Source organism: Cyrtonyx montezumae, unplaced genomic scaffold (assembly GCF_038088225.1).
Source record: "Cyrtonyx montezumae isolate F1298 unplaced genomic scaffold, pur_monq_1.0 scaffold_22, whole genome shotgun sequence".
Lineage (NCBI taxonomy): Eukaryota > Metazoa > Chordata > Aves > Galliformes > Odontophoridae > Cyrtonyx > Cyrtonyx montezumae.
Window position 1 is genome coordinate 2,111,166 of NW_027071959.1, and position 18,239 is coordinate 2,129,404.

An 18,239-nucleotide genomic window follows, 5' to 3' on the forward strand; every position below is an offset into this window, starting at 1 on the left:
CTGTTTGAAAATGAGAGCTTAACTGTAAATTTTCTGATGCACTTTCTCCTTTCTCTGCACTGTTCATTGCCAGAACTCCAATAACAGCATGGTCATGGCCGGCAGGAAGGCTTGTGCTTCTGCTGCACTGCACTACACGGGGTTACTGAGCGTAAACCCTCCTTCCCTTCTCTTTTGCACTTCACGTGTCAGGGTGCCAGTGGGCTGACGCACCGGCGCACCACGAAATCGCAGCTCCCAGCCTACGTGCAGGCAAAGTGAGGGCAGGCATCGGTGTGGCAGTAGCTCTGAAGTCTGCCAGCCCTGAATTTGGGAAATCAGATATGGTTGTTTTTTTTCTCGTTCCCCCTTCTTCTCTCCTGTCCCGTTCCCCTCCAAAGGTCCTAATGCAAATCCACCACTTCCCAGATGCGGTTCCTCCTTTTTGCAGGCTGTGGAGCTCAGCCCTCTGAGGTAGCTGCCCTCTTTTGTGTAAGATGCCCCAGCTCACTTTTTGCCTCCTGTCCCAATAGCACCTAAAACAGCCATGACCTCGTACACCGTGTTCTTTTTGCTACAGCAAAAGCAACACACGTTACGTTTGGTTTTTTTTTTCCCTCCAAGTTTTGACCCGTCCTCTTATAGGCAAAGAGCTTTAATGAACTTCTTTGTGACTTTGAAAGAACGCAGCCAGCGCTCGTTGTGGTGAGCTGTGCTCCCTGTGTGCATGGCATGTGTTTGGGCACCTGTGTGTGCTGCCTGTGCAAACGCTAATTAATGAGGAGATAGGGTGAAACAAAGTCTCTCCTGAAGCAGGCAGAGCAGGAAGTCCGGAGCCTAGGTTAGTATTGCAAAAAGATCCCAATGTGAGCGAGGAGTGGTGAGAAAACATCGTAGTCCAAAATAGAGCAGATAAATTATTTTCTAAGCTGGAAATACTTCCCTGAAGGCCCGTATGAATTTTTGGTCTTAGCGAGGTTTTGAATAGGAATATTTAACACTCCGATGTTAAGCTCCTGTTGCTTTTTCCCGTTGTGCTCAGTCTCTGAAATGAGTTTTGCTTGTCTGAAGCTGCAGCCAAAAGCTCAGCCGTGCCAGAGCTCTCGTCAGCTTGCACATCTTGCCAAATTAAACAGCGTACAAGGAAAAAAATGAAGCCCCAGTGCTTTCTGCGTGAGCACTACCGAGCAGCTCTGGCTGTCCAACCGCCTTTTTTTTTTTTCTTCTTTTCCCCTTTTTAAAAATGCCCTACTTAAAAGTGCAACTGAGAGTAAATAGGTTTCTAAATACAGACCTAATCCTCGGGGCAATTGAATAAAACATCACAGAGATCCACACGCATGTTAAGATTCCTCTTCAGTCTCGTAGAATTCTCCACATGAAACAGAATCCGGAATTGGTTATTTACAGTTTGATACAAAGGAGAGCTTAGATTTTGCTTAAAAAATCAGAGGTACCCTGTGAAGAAGGACAAAGCATTGCTTTATCAATAAACCCACCAAGAGGTGTCCATTAGATTGGCCTGTACCAGGCTGCAGGAGATGCAACCCAGCTCGCTGGTTGCGCCTTTTTCAGCTGTGTTCTTCATCAGGAAGGTCACACCTGAGCGAAAAGTTAGCTTCCATCTGTCTAAAAGAAGCCACAGCGGACGCTGAATTGCGTCCTGATCAGAAGAGGAAATAAAGGACTTTAATCACGGATGTGAAAGTTTTAAGGGGAAAAGCCAAGAAGCGATTTGCCGCAGGTTTGAAATGCCTCACGATGCGTTTTAACACCGTTCAGTGGCGGTTTCCAGTTCGCCAGGTGCAGGTAGAAACTGCCTCATCCTTCATGCTTCTTTTGCTTCCTTAAAAACAGAGCTTTGCCCTTGATTTTATTTTATTTTTTTTTTGGACTACAGAGGAAGCGTGGTTCCCTGTAAGCGAAAGGGAAAATACACAGCAATTCTGGAGAGAGAAGAGCTGAATCGCTCTTGCTCGGAGCACGGGTTTGCATGTCCAGTGCTTCTGTGCTCTGCTCTAATTGTTATAGATTACAGTAAAAACAGGGGGCTCCCTGCAATTCAGCAGCGTTGCAGAACCAAATTTCTCACCGTTCATCTGAACGGCTTCCCTCTTTAGAAGATCGTTCAGGCTGTAGCTTCGAGATGATCTATTTTAAACCCCATTGATTAAAAAAAAAAAGAAAGAGTTGTCTTTTTAACGAGCTGTACACTTGCAGCTTTCCAACAGGGGACAAACGTGCACTGTATTAACACGTTTGTTATTTACAAGGAAGCCTTTGCCCTGCAAAAATCCATCTCGAGCCACTGTTGCTCTCTCCTCCCCCACGTGTAAGAAGGAGACAGGGATGGAGGATTGCTGCTCCTCCAGGCTCTAACACCCCTGGAAGCACAAAAATCTTCCCCCAGCAATTTCCAGGAGCATTTTGAAGCTCCACGAGGAGTTTCCTTGCTCTTGAACAAGGTTTTACCCCATATCACAAATAAACCCAGAACCCAAAGCAACACCCACTAGCCATTCATTGGACCCGTTTTGCAGAACATGGTTGAGCTGCATGGCACACTGAGGGCTCACCCACCTTCTGATGCCCTCAGTCTCCCCAAACACATCAGGCCTTGGCCGGCCTCCAAGCTCACACTGACAGTGCTGATAGCTTGTGGTCAAGAGTTTGTCTCAGTCAACTTTGAGGGTAGATGTGTGGGTTTTTTTTTCTTCCCAGAAGTGCGTTAAAAGTGGGAAATCAAAATATTTTTTGTCCTTTTTTTTTTTTTTTTTTTTTTCCAGAAGGTACAGCCTGCAGTCTGCATCTACAGATGCTTTTCAGATTTGAAATGTGCTCCACGATATTCTTGAATTTCTATATCACTGTGCTTGTCAATGTTGCCCAAAACCACTGAATTTCAGTGGCAAATTGGAAGAGAAAATTGATATTGGTACATTTGCATAACCCAAATCAAACCAGAATTAATTGGGAAATTGCCCCTATTTGATGAGTCAAAGGCTGAGTCTGGGGGTTTCTGCATGCTGTTATGAATGAGTGACTTTGGTTCACCTCCATGTTCCGTGTGTTAACAGTGTAGACTGAGGAATGTTTCTGCCAGTCTGTCAGTAATAAATGATTGGAATCCTGAAATACAAGTTACTTTGCTCAGACCAGCAGAAGGTGGCAAGTGATTGACTCATTTGTTTCCCCCCCACCCCCCCAAGAAATTCACCCTCAGTTCTTAAGTGTGTTGTTTATTGTCACTTGAGGAATACAAAGAAAAATGAGTTTGTTTTTACTTGTAAGGCTTTACTCAGTTGCCAAATTCCGCAGAGGAGCTGGACTATGGGGATCTCTCAGGTAAGGGCTAGCACCTAGGTAAAGCACTGCTCTTCTACGCTAGATACGGGTTCCACTTTGATTTCTGCCTCTTGGCCATTGTGCATTGTATAGTTGCTGTGGTGTAACAATTAATGGTGCAGAGTCCCATGAATCAGAAGCGTGCTGTTGGGTTTTCCCCTCCCTATTTTTTGGCATTGGCACTTTTTGGTGAAAGGAGTGAAAATGGGGTGGGAGGAATGCCGAGCAGTGGGGTCACCTTTCAGGCTGGCTGCCAGGAGCTCTGCCCTCGGTGGCATGCAGGAGCTTTTTGAGTGCTGATTTGGAGGCAGGTTGAGTCGACATTAGATGTTTGGAAAACACTCGACTCTGCCGTAATGTGTGAAACTGTCTTCACAAAGTGCAGGCAGCACTGAGCGGAGGCTGCCTGCTCGTTTCTTGGAAGGGGAACGTCAGCTTGGGAATCAAAAGGAGGTCCTCATTTTATCAGCAAAGACAAAGCCAACAATTCAAACCGTATCTTTTGTTTCTTTGGTTTTTTTACCCACAGGCGCCTGAAAGCTGCACGAATGCATCTTTCTAGTTGATCCTTGCAAATTGATCCTCACTGGGTGACCTGGGGCAATTGGTAAATACAAAACGAGGGCCATAGCACAGTCCAAATCTGATCTGCATGGTTTCCCAGGCTCTCCTTCAGGAAACAGTAGAGCACAGAAAGCACCGGTGTCCGGTCCCCATCCCAGTAGGTCCCTGCCACTGGTGGGATTTGGTCCAGTGCTGTTTTGTTGTGCAGTTTGAAAAACAAACGCTGGGTACCAAAACCTTGAGTCCTCAGTCTTGTACTGCTTTTATCCAATGAAACTAGCAGCACCTCTTCCTGTAAGCCACTATAAGAATGCTTTGGCCAAGAGGTTAGAAATGATTGATTAACTCGATATGTATTCTAACACCTGAGCAATACTAATAATTATTATTGCAGGCCTGGGCCAGATCTCATAGGTAAGAAGCACTAGGTGTCTGTTAAATATCACTGTGTGGGTGGAGAATTAACTGTTTTGCTCTGATACTCTTTTTTTTTATTTCACTTATTAATTTATTGTTAAAGAAAACGCACATTTTGGTGAACGAACAGAAGGATGGGAGTTAATTCCACAAAGGAATTCCTCAGAATGGGTGTCTGCTAGCAGTGCTGCCTCCCCCCTGGGCAGCAGCACAAGTTGGGTCCACGCTGCCCGGCTCCGCCGTGCCTTCCCCTCACCCTCATTCACTCATGCACTCACCTTACAGTGCCACATCCGCTTTTCTCAGACAGCTGTGGATGTGTTGACTGGTTGCTATTTTTGTTCTTTTTGTCAATCTGAAATTTAAGTCCACGTTTCCTTCGGGTTTCCCACAACAGCACCCTTTGTGCACTAACAAACACCCATTTTGGAGCATCAGTTTTGACTACTGAAGGTATTTTCTGGTATTTTTTTCCCCCCTGAGAATTTTGCTTGTTGCAATCTTAAGTTATATGTGTATGACCAAAGGATGGGTCTCCCAAGTCAAACATACCAGTGTTACTGGAAAACAGAGCAGCAGCCCTGCACTGCTCTCTGCTCTGACCAAGCCTCTGCCCTCCGTCACATAACTCATGCCCAGATTCCTGAGAAACTGACATAGGATCCCGTTTTGGACTGGTGGCAGCAGATCAGAGGGCAGCACAGGTGAGTGCTGAGCCGAATTCTGTCCCGCAGAGGTGCGTGCTCAGCCCGCCGGGCTGATGAAATGTGGTGTAAACTGAATGTGCTGCTCCTGCTGCGGTGTTTGCTCAGTGTGCTGTTCGTTTCAGGTACTGGTGTCCTACTAAATGCTTCAACGGAGGCTCTGCCAACTGTACAAATAAGTAATGCATCTGTTGCCTTGCATCCAGGTAGCTAGCTCCCAGTGCCGCGTTCACTTGTGTGTGTCTGTACCTCTCAGAGCTGTGCTCCTAACGTAGGATGTACGGGACAGAGGCGTTCGTCTCACACCTCTGCAGCACAGATTGACTTCTGATTCTACTGCAGCGTTTTTTTCAGCCCTGTAGTGTTACAGAGACAATTCCTGCAGTGCTGTGAACGACGAGTCCAAACTGCTTTGTATTGGTGTGTGTACATACACACGCACGCACGCATATAAATATATATGCTGCTGAGTGCAGTGATTGCAATAATCCAGTTAACCTAATTCCGTACATCTGTATTTTCAGGCCCCTCAGGTGCATTATGGTCTTCTTGTTTTGCTCAGCGGTGTTGATACACATCTTGTAAAACACTGAACAATCAAGAAGGACCCGTGTAGCCTTTACATCTGGTTTGATTAACTAATCAAAACCTGATTAGCACCTTTGTTCAAGGGGTTGCTGATTAATCAATTACTATTGATTGTAAGTGTCGCTCCATTTTCTAGCGGAGGGAAGTCTGAAGAAACAACCAATAAACATTGAGCAGCTGTCATAGTGATTAAATTTATTAAAACAAAATGCATTCTTTTTTATGAAGTGATCTTAAAATGGGTCACTGAAGGGGAGCTTATTGATTGAAGAAGGATGAACTCCTTGAATTTCTCTAGCTTAAATTAGACCAAATTCAATTACGATACGACGAACAGGTTGACACTACTCTTTAACAGTCCATCAATAAATTAGAGTAGGGGTAGGAGCAGCACACTTAATGCTGGACTGCAGCAATGAATAATATTATTGCTCATCCTGCTGTGCCGACAGTGATTGCTGTCTCCCAGCTGGTAGATGAGTGCTGATGATTATTTTCCAGTGGTTCTGAGCTGAAGACAACCTTTTCTCCCTGCTCTGCCCACGGCCTGCCCCCATGTTTTAGTGATGTTCCTGGCTCTCAAAAACTTGGTTATCCAAAGGGATTCACTGCCCATTTGTCAAAAGAGCAGTCAGTGGGAAAATGTCAGTGCTATCCTGGTTTCTTACCCCTTAGGAAGGAGGAGTGTTTGGTTCATCGAGTGATGTAAGGCCACTGCCCCTAACTCGTGACCACCAGGGAAGGGTGGAAACTTGCATCGTTTGGTGTTTTGACTGTGTAATGGTTGGACTGGATGACCTTAGAAATCTTTTCCAGCCTTTGTGATTCTATGATTATGTCTCTAAAAGCTTTGGTTATATTATGCCTCTGGTACTTAAAGAAATGGAGCCTTAATCAGAACCAGTGCTGGAGCACGTGGGTAAAATAGGGAGATGTGCTGCTCAAAGTAATAGCAATACCAGAAAGTGAGGACTGGCATTAAGTCACTCCGGAGTTTTTCAGCTAAATAAAACAATTTGTTCCTAATAGGTCTGAAGCTTTTAACTCTGATGTGATTGATATACAATTAAAAACCAGCTAGTAAAGTCAGTCAGGTCCAATCCAGTCCTTTCTCATAAGATTGAGATGCCACTACTTAAAAGAAAGAAGAGCTGGCGTATACATATATGTGCATATGTGTGTATATATAAATATATATGTATGTCTATCTTAAAGCCTCATTAAAACCAGAATTGATTAGCTGGGAGGAGAAGAGCCTTCCATAAGCTAAACGCTGCTGTAAGAGCTTGACCCACATTATGAGGATATTACTATTAAAATGTGCCAGTTGGGTGTTTTGGGCTTTTTTTTTTCATGCTCCTGAGGCTGCAGTAAGTGATCTATTTTTAAACAATTACTACTGCAAAAATGTTAAGAGAATTTAATATTAAAAAAAAATAAATCCCATATTCCCCATAATGAATACTCGGCAGGATTAAAATAGGGATGTCAGCTGGGAATATTCATGTGAGAAATAATCAGTGTCAACGTCTGCTGTGGGTTCCTTGTTACTACCTCCCTAAGTCACTTTCCATGCTCAGATACTGGGGCTGAGGAGTGTCAGTTTTGCCATCTGCACGGGTTTGTCCTTAAGCCAGGAGAAAGGTGAGCAGAGCAGTGGGTGTGCTGCCAAACATTGGGTGCTCGGTCAGGACTCTTAAATGTGTAATGCTAAGGGAGTTAGTGTGGAGCGGAGTAGGAACCCAGCAAAACGTGTTTCTTTCTGTGTGCATAGTGTTTAATGATAATAATAGTGTTTCCTGCTTAAAGGAAAACTTCAGGATTCTTGCTGGGAGTGCTGTCGTTTCTTTTTGTCAATTAAAAGCTCCCAAAGTTTCTTATCGGCCACAATTTTAAATAGGACTACAGTGCTCTCTGCTGCTGTGTATCGTGCTGCATCTCACGCAGAGAAGTTCAGTCCTACGTGAGGTAAAGATATGGCGTGCCCTTAACATAGGGCACAGTCATCCTCAACACAGCAGTTGAAAACAAAAATTGATATATTTTTCTCCTGCGTATGTTGACCTGTCCTAAGCAGACAGCACCATTATCACTGCAGTTTTCCTTTAAGGTGCTTTGATATAATCCATCCCGTTTGGATCGCATCAAAGCACCACCTCTGGAATGGGGTCTGCCCGAGGTGCAGAGTAGCTGTGGAGTAGCAGAATAGTTGTGCATGTTGTCCCCAACATGCAGCAGTGTCTCTGTGCTGGCTCCTTCCATCCCTCCCTGCGTCCCTCCCCTCTCCCTCCCTCAAGGAAACACAAGCAAAACAGGAAACAAAGCCCTCGTAGAAAGCACTCTGACTATTCGATTTAAAGGCCAGCGTGCTCCAATATATATTAACATCTTAATGGGAAAGCTCTGCATGTATACATTTACTACTGTCTGACAAGAGGGAATTAAATGTCAGAAGGATTTGTAGCATCTATAATTGAATTGGTGCTGAGAAAAGCAAATCTTAAGGAAGAATAACATATTAGGATTAGCAAATAATGTGGCATTTTGTCAGTTCCTGCCATCTCGTCTGTTCCCTCTTCAGTAATAAAGTTGTGATTTCTTTTTTTAATCATAGATATGAAGCGGGAATAGCTTTTGTGAATCAGAGATAGCATTTTAAAGCAGATCCCAGTTTTTAAGGTCAAGTTTGTGTTTGTCGGCACAAATTTGGGGAATGATTCCCCACTCTGAAGTCTCAACACTTTATGACCAAGGAAATAATGAGTGGCATCAATCACCAATGCTCATTCAACATGAAATAATCTGCAACCTTCTGGGATTATTTCTGCTGGGCACCACCCTCACAAAGTGAGGGCATTAGAAAGCCCTGTGAGCCCCAGAGGATGCAGACTCACAGATTTCAGATTTCTTCTGCTTTGTCCTTACTTTCCTCTTTCAGGAGGAGAAACCATTTGGCAAGAGGACTCATGCTTTGAAAAATCTGATCTTCATTCTATTTAAAATTTCAAGTTGTTCCTTAGGAGAGCAGATCGATGCAACGTAGGAAGGGCAGGAAGAGGAGCTGATTCCGATAAGTGCAAGGGTTGTAGTGCTTCTAAATGCGGTGTGTTTATTTTTAAACAGAGCTCCCGCCTCTGTTCATAGAGCACGTGTGCAATTAGACACCAAGAGCCATTCCTTGGGCGATTAATATGTAAATATAAATATCTTTAAGGTTGGAATGCACCGTCAACTGCTGCACAGTTGGGTATCACACGGTTTGCAACCACTTTGGTGTTGGGTGTCACGGTTTGCGGCCACGAGCTTGCATCTGAAGGATGTAAGTGTGATGAAGGAAGCATTTAGCCATGTACCTCACGGAATAAACTTGCACTTTGCAAAGTTTCATTAACACAGAGACTGAAGAAAAAAATGACAGCGTGTATCCCAGAGCAGAGCGCATCTGAAGCAGCATCTTGTCTGAAGCTGCAGTGTCCCCAGAGCACCCCAGGCTCTGCTTTTCCCTGGTCGCTGTTGCAGCAGTGTTCTGCCTGAGTGGGGTGGTCTGATTGGCACCGTGCTGCACCGCCCCAGGCATCCTTCCCATCAGCAAGCAGGGGTATCCTGTTTCTTGCCAAAGCAGCAAATGCTGGGAAGTGCTCACGACACAGTTTGTTCCTAATGAAGGTGATTGAAAAAAAAAAAAAAAAAAGGAAGAAAAATGTCCTTTTTTTAGGGGCAGTTTGTTCTGGCAGCTTGCCACAGCAAGTAGAAATCCTTCTGTCGTGGCTCCAGGACGCGCACCACATTCATAAATACCTGTTGTTGTTTGTCTTCATCAGAAAGCTGGGAATCATTGACCTCAAAGGCAGTACTTCTGCTTGGACGTGGAGCTGCTGACAGTTCAAGATGTGTTAATTCTCATTGCAAGAGCTGTGCATAGGGCTTTCCCACCAAGTAAAGCGTACTCCGGGTTGTTTCACAGTTGGGTTTTATCCTCTGAGCGTGCTTTGCTGTTACAGCGTAAGAGAGAATTTCATGTCTTGGTTCTCTGTGTCTCATTTTTATTCTAATGGTGAACTCCTGTGCAATAACTTGTTCCCCTCGCTGAACTCCAGGCCTTAGCGTGCATCCTGGCTCGCTCCTCCCACTGCTAAGTGACCCGGCTTTGGGTTATGTGGAAGCAAATGCCTCATGGTTTACAGCAGTATCATTTTTGTCCCATTGAGTTGAGCTCATTAGGCGAGTTGCTGGAAGGGGTTCTCCCTTTGTGATGCTCACGGGCTGTTCTTTGTTTTATCCCCCAGCGTACACCGGAGCTTGGCAACATTAAACCGTTGCGTGTGCCAAAGCTGCTGCTTTGAAAAGTTAGTTGAAGAAATACTCCAAGGTTTTTTTCCTAAATGGTTTTAATTAAAGCGTGCTATACAGCGCTCCCAGTCACAAGTTATTTACTTACATCCCCTGGTGCTTCATCTTAGAACAGAATTGGAAATATCGATAGGAAGCGTAAATCCAGAGCTCCTGCTTGAGAGCATTGTATCAGGTTTCAGCTCAAAAGAGCACCATTACCTTTAGCTGTCACGGATCTGTACGCTTGATCGATAAACTTCAAATATTATTAGAGGCGGAGGCTTCAGAGATTTGCTCTGTTCTTTGGAGAGAGACCGGGATAAATCTTGCTTAAAAATTGACTTGAATTTGCACTCTCAGTCTTCCTGGTAAAACGCATTTCTCTTAGGTGCCTGGGCAGCTGCACGCAGGGCAGATTTATAGGCCATGTGCTTCTTGTAGTGAAAGATCTAAATGGTAAATCCTTCACATATGACTTCACAAATCATGTAAAGTTAAAAGATTTTTACCGTTTCTGTTGCTGCTGTGCTTAAATTGTAAGGTATGGCCAGTAAATCATTTTAATGGAGGTGTCGTGCTTGACTCAATAAAAAAAAAAGAGAGAGAGAGAGAGAGACAATGGTTTAGCTTCTATTCCAAAATGTTAATGTATTAATCAACGGGAGAATAATTGTTTTTTACTGCATTATAAATCTCAGTTGCCATTAGAATTGCAGCGAGGGTTGATGTAGCCGCGTTCTTAAATTAAAATTGTTTACACTGCTATACATTCATTTTACACGGCCGTAGCTCATTCCGGGTTCATTTTGGAGTTGTTCCTCGGCCAAATAAGTCATTCCTCTCCCGGTGATGGCATCCTAAGGGGGAGATGCTTATAAAAGAAAACTAATTGCATGGTGAGGAGTTAAATAAATAAAATAAAGCAGTTGGAGGCGATGCACAATTATTGCTCGCTATCTGCTTTTGAAGAGGTTTTTATAGTCGGGATTAAGAGTTTTGTGTCTCTGGACGTCATGAACTGTAATGAACAGAAAAGGTCATGCTTAATTATGTAATTTCAAGTTCTTATTGGGGGAGAAGATGGCTGCAAATGCATTTACAGAGCTCGGTTGATTGTTTTTTTGGGGCCTGACGTTAAAGTGTTTTCACCAGGGCACCTTGTTCATGATGTCTTTCTAGAGCTAACGATTCATACTGCTGTGCCCCTTGCCCCTCAGGAAGATTGGAATTTTGGGGAGTGTCCTTGGGGAGTCTCTCCAACAACTCATGCCCACCAATGATTCCTCATCTCTTCTCCTCCTCTCCCTGTCCCAGCTGTCCACCAGTAGTGGTAGTGCTGCTGCTTGTAGCGGTAGGCACCTGGCGAGGTATCGGCCAGATCTGTTCACCCTGAACTCATCTGTCTGGATAGCTCCACGCTTTATCCCTTCTCCTTTGGAAAGCAAAAAGGTGGCTGCAGCCAAAACCTTCACGTTGCATCGTAGTAAGTCCCCAATTCTTACTGCTCTTCTAATCTCAACAGATTCTCGTGCAGGTGAGGAAGGGGCAATAAGGAGCGTGGACCATGCAGTCGTCGGTGGTGTCGTGGCCGTGGTTGTATTTGCCATGCTTTGCCTGCTCATCATTTTAGGGCGATATTTTGCAAGACATAAAGGTAAGACAAAGACTGCAACTTGAAAATGAACGGACTTGGCACGTGCTTCACTTTCCGCGTGATGTTTTGGCCCTCTGGGTGCTTTAGAAGAGCATCTCCTCTCTTTTAAAATGAGGAAAGTTGTGGCAGGCAACCAGCGTGCTGTGCTGAGTGTGCTTGGTACACGAGTTAAAGCTGAAATTCGGAGGTCTGGCTACAAAACCTCACTGACCTGAGCTGGTACCTATTTGCTTGGTCTGCCCCAGGAGCTTGTACACTTGCAGAGTGAGGCCGAACCCACACGCAGTTCTGTGACCCTCCAGCCCCTGTGTGTGTGATCAGCAGTTCACACCAAAGGATTTATGTTTATTGGCTTCACCGAGAGCATTTGGGAAAGCTCCTAAGCATTGGAAGCAAACAAGAGTTGCGCATCGGGGCGTCTTGAGCAGGACTCCGTGCTGGGCTTTGTGGTGTTCTGGGACTTGCTCTCAGGCTCTGTTTCTTTCTGGTGGCACTGAATGCCCCTCGTGCTCGTGGCTTTGTTGCTAGCTCTCACCATGTCACAGAGCAAACCATTTCCTTTGCAGGTACATACTTCACTCACGAAGCCAAAGGAGCGGACGACGCCGCCGACGCAGACACAGCTATCATCAATGCAGAAGGAGGACAAAACAACTCTGAAGAAAAGAAAGAGTACTTCATCTAGAACAGCCTTGGTTTCAATGAGGTGTCCAACTGTGGACGGTTACTGGCCCTATTTAAACGATAGAGAGACAGTGATGTTGGAAGTTGCAACCAGCTTGTGTCTTTTTTAAAGAGAAACGCAAATGGGTGGAGAGCTGTGACACTGGGAGGGTCTGGGATTTGCTGTGTAAAAATATTCTTCGTAAAGTACACTCTGCTGTTCGACACCTCAGTTCGTTTGGGTTTTATTTTTTTGGCCAAGTCCAGCTTGGATTTAGTTTAGTGAAGTCATTTGCAGAAGATTCTGTGCCTTGTTTTATTTCTGTTTGTTCGGGTTGGGGAGGAGGCTGGGAAGAAGAGGGGCTTCTGTGCGTTAGTTCCCTTCGGGTTTCTACGGTTCTTTGTTTCCCCTTTTGTCCTCTGTGGAATCGGTTGGTTTCTTTCGAGGTGTTTTTCCTTCTTTTGATCTTCACTGTTTTCTGTTCGAAACTCGGTTTCATCAGAGGAGAACCAGCACATTTTAGATTCCATTGTTTGCAATTCGCCGTACCCGTATTCCATTTTCTCTATTGTCGTAAAGGCTTGGATCAACAAACAGATGAGAACCTGTTTGTGGCTGCCCGTGTTCCAAATGCTTTAGATTGATGGAGACTAGAAAATAGCCTGCAACTCAGAAAAGGTGCTGCCCACCCGCGGTGCGTCCGTCTGTGCCCGAGCTCCGCTCCTAGCCAGGTGCCCTGCAGCCCCCAGCAGCTCTGGGGTGCAGGATCTGCCCCACAGAGGGCACAGGACAGGATTTCTGCTCAGATAGTTGTTGCAGACCGCTCTCTGTCCCAACTCCTCCCCGATTTGCTAGCACAGGAAAAGCCCTCCCAGAGTGCCAGCAGCTGCGAGCATGCAGCTATGGGGTTCTGTCCCCCTCCGTTGGCGTGGTGCATGGAGGCATCGGGGTGGATGTGGGGTTGAGTGCTCATCCCACTGGGAGCTGCCCGTGTGTCCTCAACCCCAAAGCCACCGCCTCGTCCCCGCATTGCGTTAGGTACGAGCCCTGGGGTGGCTGGACAGGTACGACTGCCTTTTATTTTATTATTTTGATCTGATGGATAAGAAGTGGGAGTTTGAGTTCAAAATTACAGTGCTAAGTGACTCCTTAAAGCCATAGGTAAAAAAAAAAACAACAAAACAAGGAGAATTTAGGTCCGTGATAGGTTTGTGACAGACAGCAAATCGCAGTGGGAAGGCGGTAGGGGACTTGGACATGAATTTGGTGAATTATCATGGATGTAGAAAGGTACTTTTTTTTTTTTAATTGTGTTTCTGTGGAACGCATATGCTGATTTATTTAAGGGTAACATTAATCTTAGCGTCAGCTTTCTTTTTTTAAGGGGTTGGGGGGAATCATCTTTCATGTGTGGTTGGTTTGTGGGGTTTTTTTTGGTTTGTTTGTTTTTAATTGTTTTTTTGGCAGAACCATTGTAACGCAGGAGTCTGTTGGGAATGGGATGGCATGAAAACAAACAAGTCCGTTCCAGAGCAGTAGTCAGTTTTTACCCTTAGTACAAAAGAAGAAGAAATTCACAGGAATGGCTTTTTCTTTTTTTTTTTTTTTCTTTTTTTCCTCCTGAGCAAATTTTGTCGAGCGCAGCTCTTTTCTGAGCCTTCAGCACCATTGCCAAACCACACCATGGTGAGAAGCATTCAGCATGTAGAGTTCGGGTTGGGGGGGGAGGGGGAGGGGAGGAGGGCGGGGGTCTTTTTTTACTCATCGGTCACCAAATTGGCATCCTGTTTTTGGACGGCCCATCTTTGTTTTGGAAGTGTACAGTAGTGCAGTGTTACCGATGTAACTTTGACTTAAAATGTTGACATGTCTCAGGTTCATGTGTTTTGATTGGTGTTTTCCGTCTCAGGTAGATTGCAAAAATTTCGGCCCCACACATTGGAAAAAGGAAAAACAAAAAAAAAAAAAAAAAAAAAAAAGAAGAAAAAAAAAGTAAAAAAAAAATTAAAAAAACAGGAAATTATGAATTTTAGTTGTATATTGGTTTATGTATTTTTTCTTCAGTATACAGTGCACTGTTTGAAATGTATTGTTGAGTATTACTTTGTACAGCTTTAGGTCATTAGGATTTTTAAGTGTGAAGAAAGAACAAACATGTCTAAAGGAGAACTACAAATGAAGGAAGTGTGACTGATGCTAAACAGCCTTGTTCTTGATTCACCCGGCCTTTTTATTTTTTCCCCTTAGGCCAGTTCTGTTTTAAGGTGTCCATGGAAGATGTTACAGTGTAAGAGAAATACATATCCATCTGTTCCCATTCACATTTTGTATCGGTTCATGTATACCATTTTTACAAAGAAAAAGAAGTACTATAAAAATATCTGTCTTCTTAATAAAAAAAAAAAAAATTAATGTTACAAAACTACCTTGGCCTCTCATCCTGCACTCTTTGGGCGGAGCTCTGCATTGTGATGGGAAGGGAGGGTCGGTGCTGGTGAATTGGGGGGGGTTTTGGGGGACCAGGACTCTCTGATCCATGTGTTCGTTCCTGTTTGGGATGTTTTGTGGTACTGAGTCACCTCAGTTTTTAGGGTTTGGAGTGAGAGCCCTGAGGTGACTGTCGAGCTTTTGCTGATGCTGCCTTCCAGTGTCTCCTGCAAGTCTGAGAAGAGAACCTTGCTCTCTCAAAGAGTTTGGGAAATCTCTGATTCATTTTCCCAGGCTGCTGAACCCACAATAGCAATGCTGCAGCTCAGCTCCCCTTTGGGAGGGGACCACCATTCCTGGCTGCCTGCATGCTGGAGAGCCGCAGAGGTCAGTGCAGCGCCTTGCCCTCTCCCTGCACCACTTTGTCGGCCAATTCTGCGAGGCACATCTGGCACGTGTCGATCCATTCTAACAGTTTGAGTTTGGTCCTGAAGGGCCAAATGAAGAGGAGGAAAAAGCAGCTGAAGTGCTGGGGCTGAGCACTTCCAGTTGCCTTTTTCAGCTGACAGCCGACATTTGGAAGCTCACGGGTTGGTTTGTTGCGCTGTTCTGTTTTGTCTTTAAAGAAAGATGGCTATCTTGTGTATTTAATTTGACTGCCAGCATAATGTGCTGGCTGCTGAGCCCTGTAATAAACGCTGCCTTGCTGCACGCGGTTGCCCCGCTGAGCAGCCTGCTTTGTTCAGCTCCAGGGTGGGGGAGGATGGTCCCCGATGAGGAGTGCTTGGCACACCGCGCACGCACCTGTGCTCGGCAGCACGGCGCCCGCTGGCAGCGCAGAGCATTTCAGTGGTGGGAGGAACGTGGCAACGTCGGTTGGGACACATCATGCAAACACAGAAGGTGTTGTTGCCTTGGGAGGTTTCTGGCTGTCTTCAAAAAAGAAGTTTTATTCCTAAAGGCGTAGAGGAGCGGTCCATGGTTTGGCGATGAGATGGGTCTCGGGGGGACCTTAGGGATGGGGTCAGGTGGGATATGAGGAAGAACTTCCCCCAAAGAGTTTTTGGGCACTGCAGTGGGCTGCCTGGGGGGCGAGAGAGGGGGGGTGGTGTCACCATTCCTGGAAGTGTTTGGGAAATGCAGAGATGTGGCACTGAGGGACACTGTCAGTGGGCAATATTGGTGGTAGGTGGACGGTTGGAGATCTGAGAGGTCTTTTCCAACCTTTATGATTCTATGATCTGTGCAGATCACAAATTCAGAGCAGCAAGTGGAGCTTGCCTTAAATCCCACGTGGACAAAAAAAAAAAAAAAAAAAGGGAGCTGGCAATTCAGCTCCGGCGTGAGTTCAGATTTCCAGCCCTGATAACAGGGCATCATCTCTTAGGTGACACTCAGATGTTCAAAACCAGGGTATGACCCCTGTGGCCCTTCATTCCTTAGGCAGTGCAGTTTGTAAGACAGAGAAGTTTGCAGAAGGTAAGAACTGAGCAAAACACAGGTGAGTGCCAGGTGGCAGCCTGGGGAGCTTCAAGCTGCATTGGAAGTAAATCCACACCAAACTGGAGCTCTGCTGGCAAAGCTGAGATCCAGAACTGGGAGAAGACCTGTGAGCGTGACAGTGGCCATGGAGGGCAGCTCGCCCCAGCTCACACACCTGATCCCTAAAGCCAGAGCTGAACAAATGGGAACCATGGGAAAATCAAAGCATGTTCACCTCCTTTGGTCTCCGCTGCCTTCCTGCACGCACGGCTTCTCTGCTCATATTCCTGAAGTGAGAACCTTAAATCTTCCCTAAGTGATAGCTTCTCAGGTTAATTAATCTTTAGGCTTAAACTTGCTGGGAGCAGCGGGAAGTCCAGCCTGCAGTCAGCAATGTTACGATTGCATCTTCTAATACTGTTTATCCTGCATTAGTGTTTATTTGAGGAGAAAATTGATCTGTAACTGATATTTCAGATATTTCAGAGCTGGTGTTGGGCAGCCCAGTGCAGAAGCGTTGGATAGCAGATGGGTATTTCAATCCTGTAATGGTGGGGGAGCGTTGGGATATGTGGTTTTCTCCCCTCTATCCCTATTCCAGACTCAGTTCTGATTATATTCACGTTGTTTTCCACTGAATTGAAACTACAGGGATGCACTGTCTGAATGTCTATGCAGAAAGCAACTGCAGTTGCAAGGAGCTTTCTTTAGCCAGGTTGGCTTACCGAGGCTGCTGCTCAGTGCTTCCAAGTTGAATCCACCTCTCCAAGAAACCTTTTTCCTACCGAAGTTCCAACACTGAGCCAAAAGCTCCAGGGCAATCCAGAAAAGGGAGCAATTCCTCTCGTTATATGAAATGAGCATGAACATATGTTCTTTGATCATTAGCGTGGTTATTTTCTAATTATTTCCATTTACCAGAGATGTTAGAATCACAGGTCTGATGCTGGATTGTGGTGTTTTTCTTTCCCTTAAAGCCAAAACCTGCTGCAGCACACGCACGCGGTGTCAGAAACAAGGTTATGGAGTTGATGGGCAATTGAATTCCACCCCCACCTGTTCCTCGCTCCCCTCTCTCTGAACGCTTTCTGGTCATTACCATTCAGGCAGCAGCGTTTCTGTCTGGCACAATGTCAATAGAGCAGGTGAAAGAAAAATTCGGGAATCTTTATTCCGCTGGGAGAGAGATAATAATTTAAGGAGCGAGAGAAGAATGGCGCGAGAGAAACGTGCAAAACACAGCGAGCGCCCGGCGCCGCTTCCAGTCCAACGACGACGAGTTGAAAGCGCACCGAGAGCCGTCGGAGGCGTCGCATCCACAGAGCTGCATCGTGCACGGCTCCTCGCACCGGTGCCAGCCAGGCAGAGGTGTTTGATGGCGAGCCCATCAACACAGAGATACCGAACGTGTGCCCAGCTGCTGGCTGAGGGAGCTCAGCACTGACAGCTCATCATCTTCCAGTGCCACCCTGTCTGGAGACTCCTCCGTCGCGGTGAATAAATCCATTAGAACGCTATAAAGAGTGGGAAGAATAACAAATCGCAGCGACGCTGTTATCTCGTGAATTTTAGCTGCATTCAGCGTTGGCAGCGTATGTATTTTGCCTGCGAGGAACAACGGGAGTGGGGCAGTTTTGGTGCCAGATGCAGTCCCTCCCTGCAGCAGATGCGCGTTGCTGGGCTGAGCTGCGCAGGCCCAAGGAACGAAGCAGTGAATGTGTTAACACGGGCTGACCCCTTCCATCTGCCCCGGCCCTTGTGGGTTCGTTAATAAGCAGTGCAATCTGCAAAAAAAAAAGGGGCCTTTTATGGCTGAAAGTAGAGATCTGTACAAAAAGAAGCTGGAGAGTTGTCTCGCTCCTGTTTCTGGGTGTGGTGGAAGAAGTACAAAGGCATAGGAACTGCTACTCCAGAATACTTCACGTCTTAAAAATGTGGTACCTGTTTTTATGGAAGAGGTTACAGTGATTTTTATTTTTGGTCAGGCTGAGAATCTTACTCATCAGGAATGTATTTGATAGAATCACAGGACCATAGAGCAGCTTGGGTTGGAAGGGACCTCCAGGATCATCTACCCCTGTTG

The 18,239-nt window shown here is 45.6% G+C and overlaps 1 protein-coding gene across 1 annotated transcript in view; it reads left to right on the plus strand.

The window, feature by feature from the left end:
• The window catches only part of CADM1 (cell adhesion molecule 1), a 153,258-nt gene extending 140,780 nt beyond the window's left edge, over positions 1 to 12,478 (plus strand). The window contains exons 10-12 of the mRNA XM_065738301.1: positions 3,271 to 3,324; positions 11,452 to 11,583; positions 12,150 to 12,478. Coding sequence (XP_065594373.1) covers positions 3,271 to 3,324; positions 11,452 to 11,583; positions 12,150 to 12,268 — 305 coding nt within the window. The 3' untranslated portion in view covers positions 12,269 to 12,478. The remainder of the gene's footprint in view (positions 1 to 3,270; positions 3,325 to 11,451; positions 11,584 to 12,149) is intronic.
• Positions 12,479 to 18,239: the final 5,761 nt, after the last annotated feature.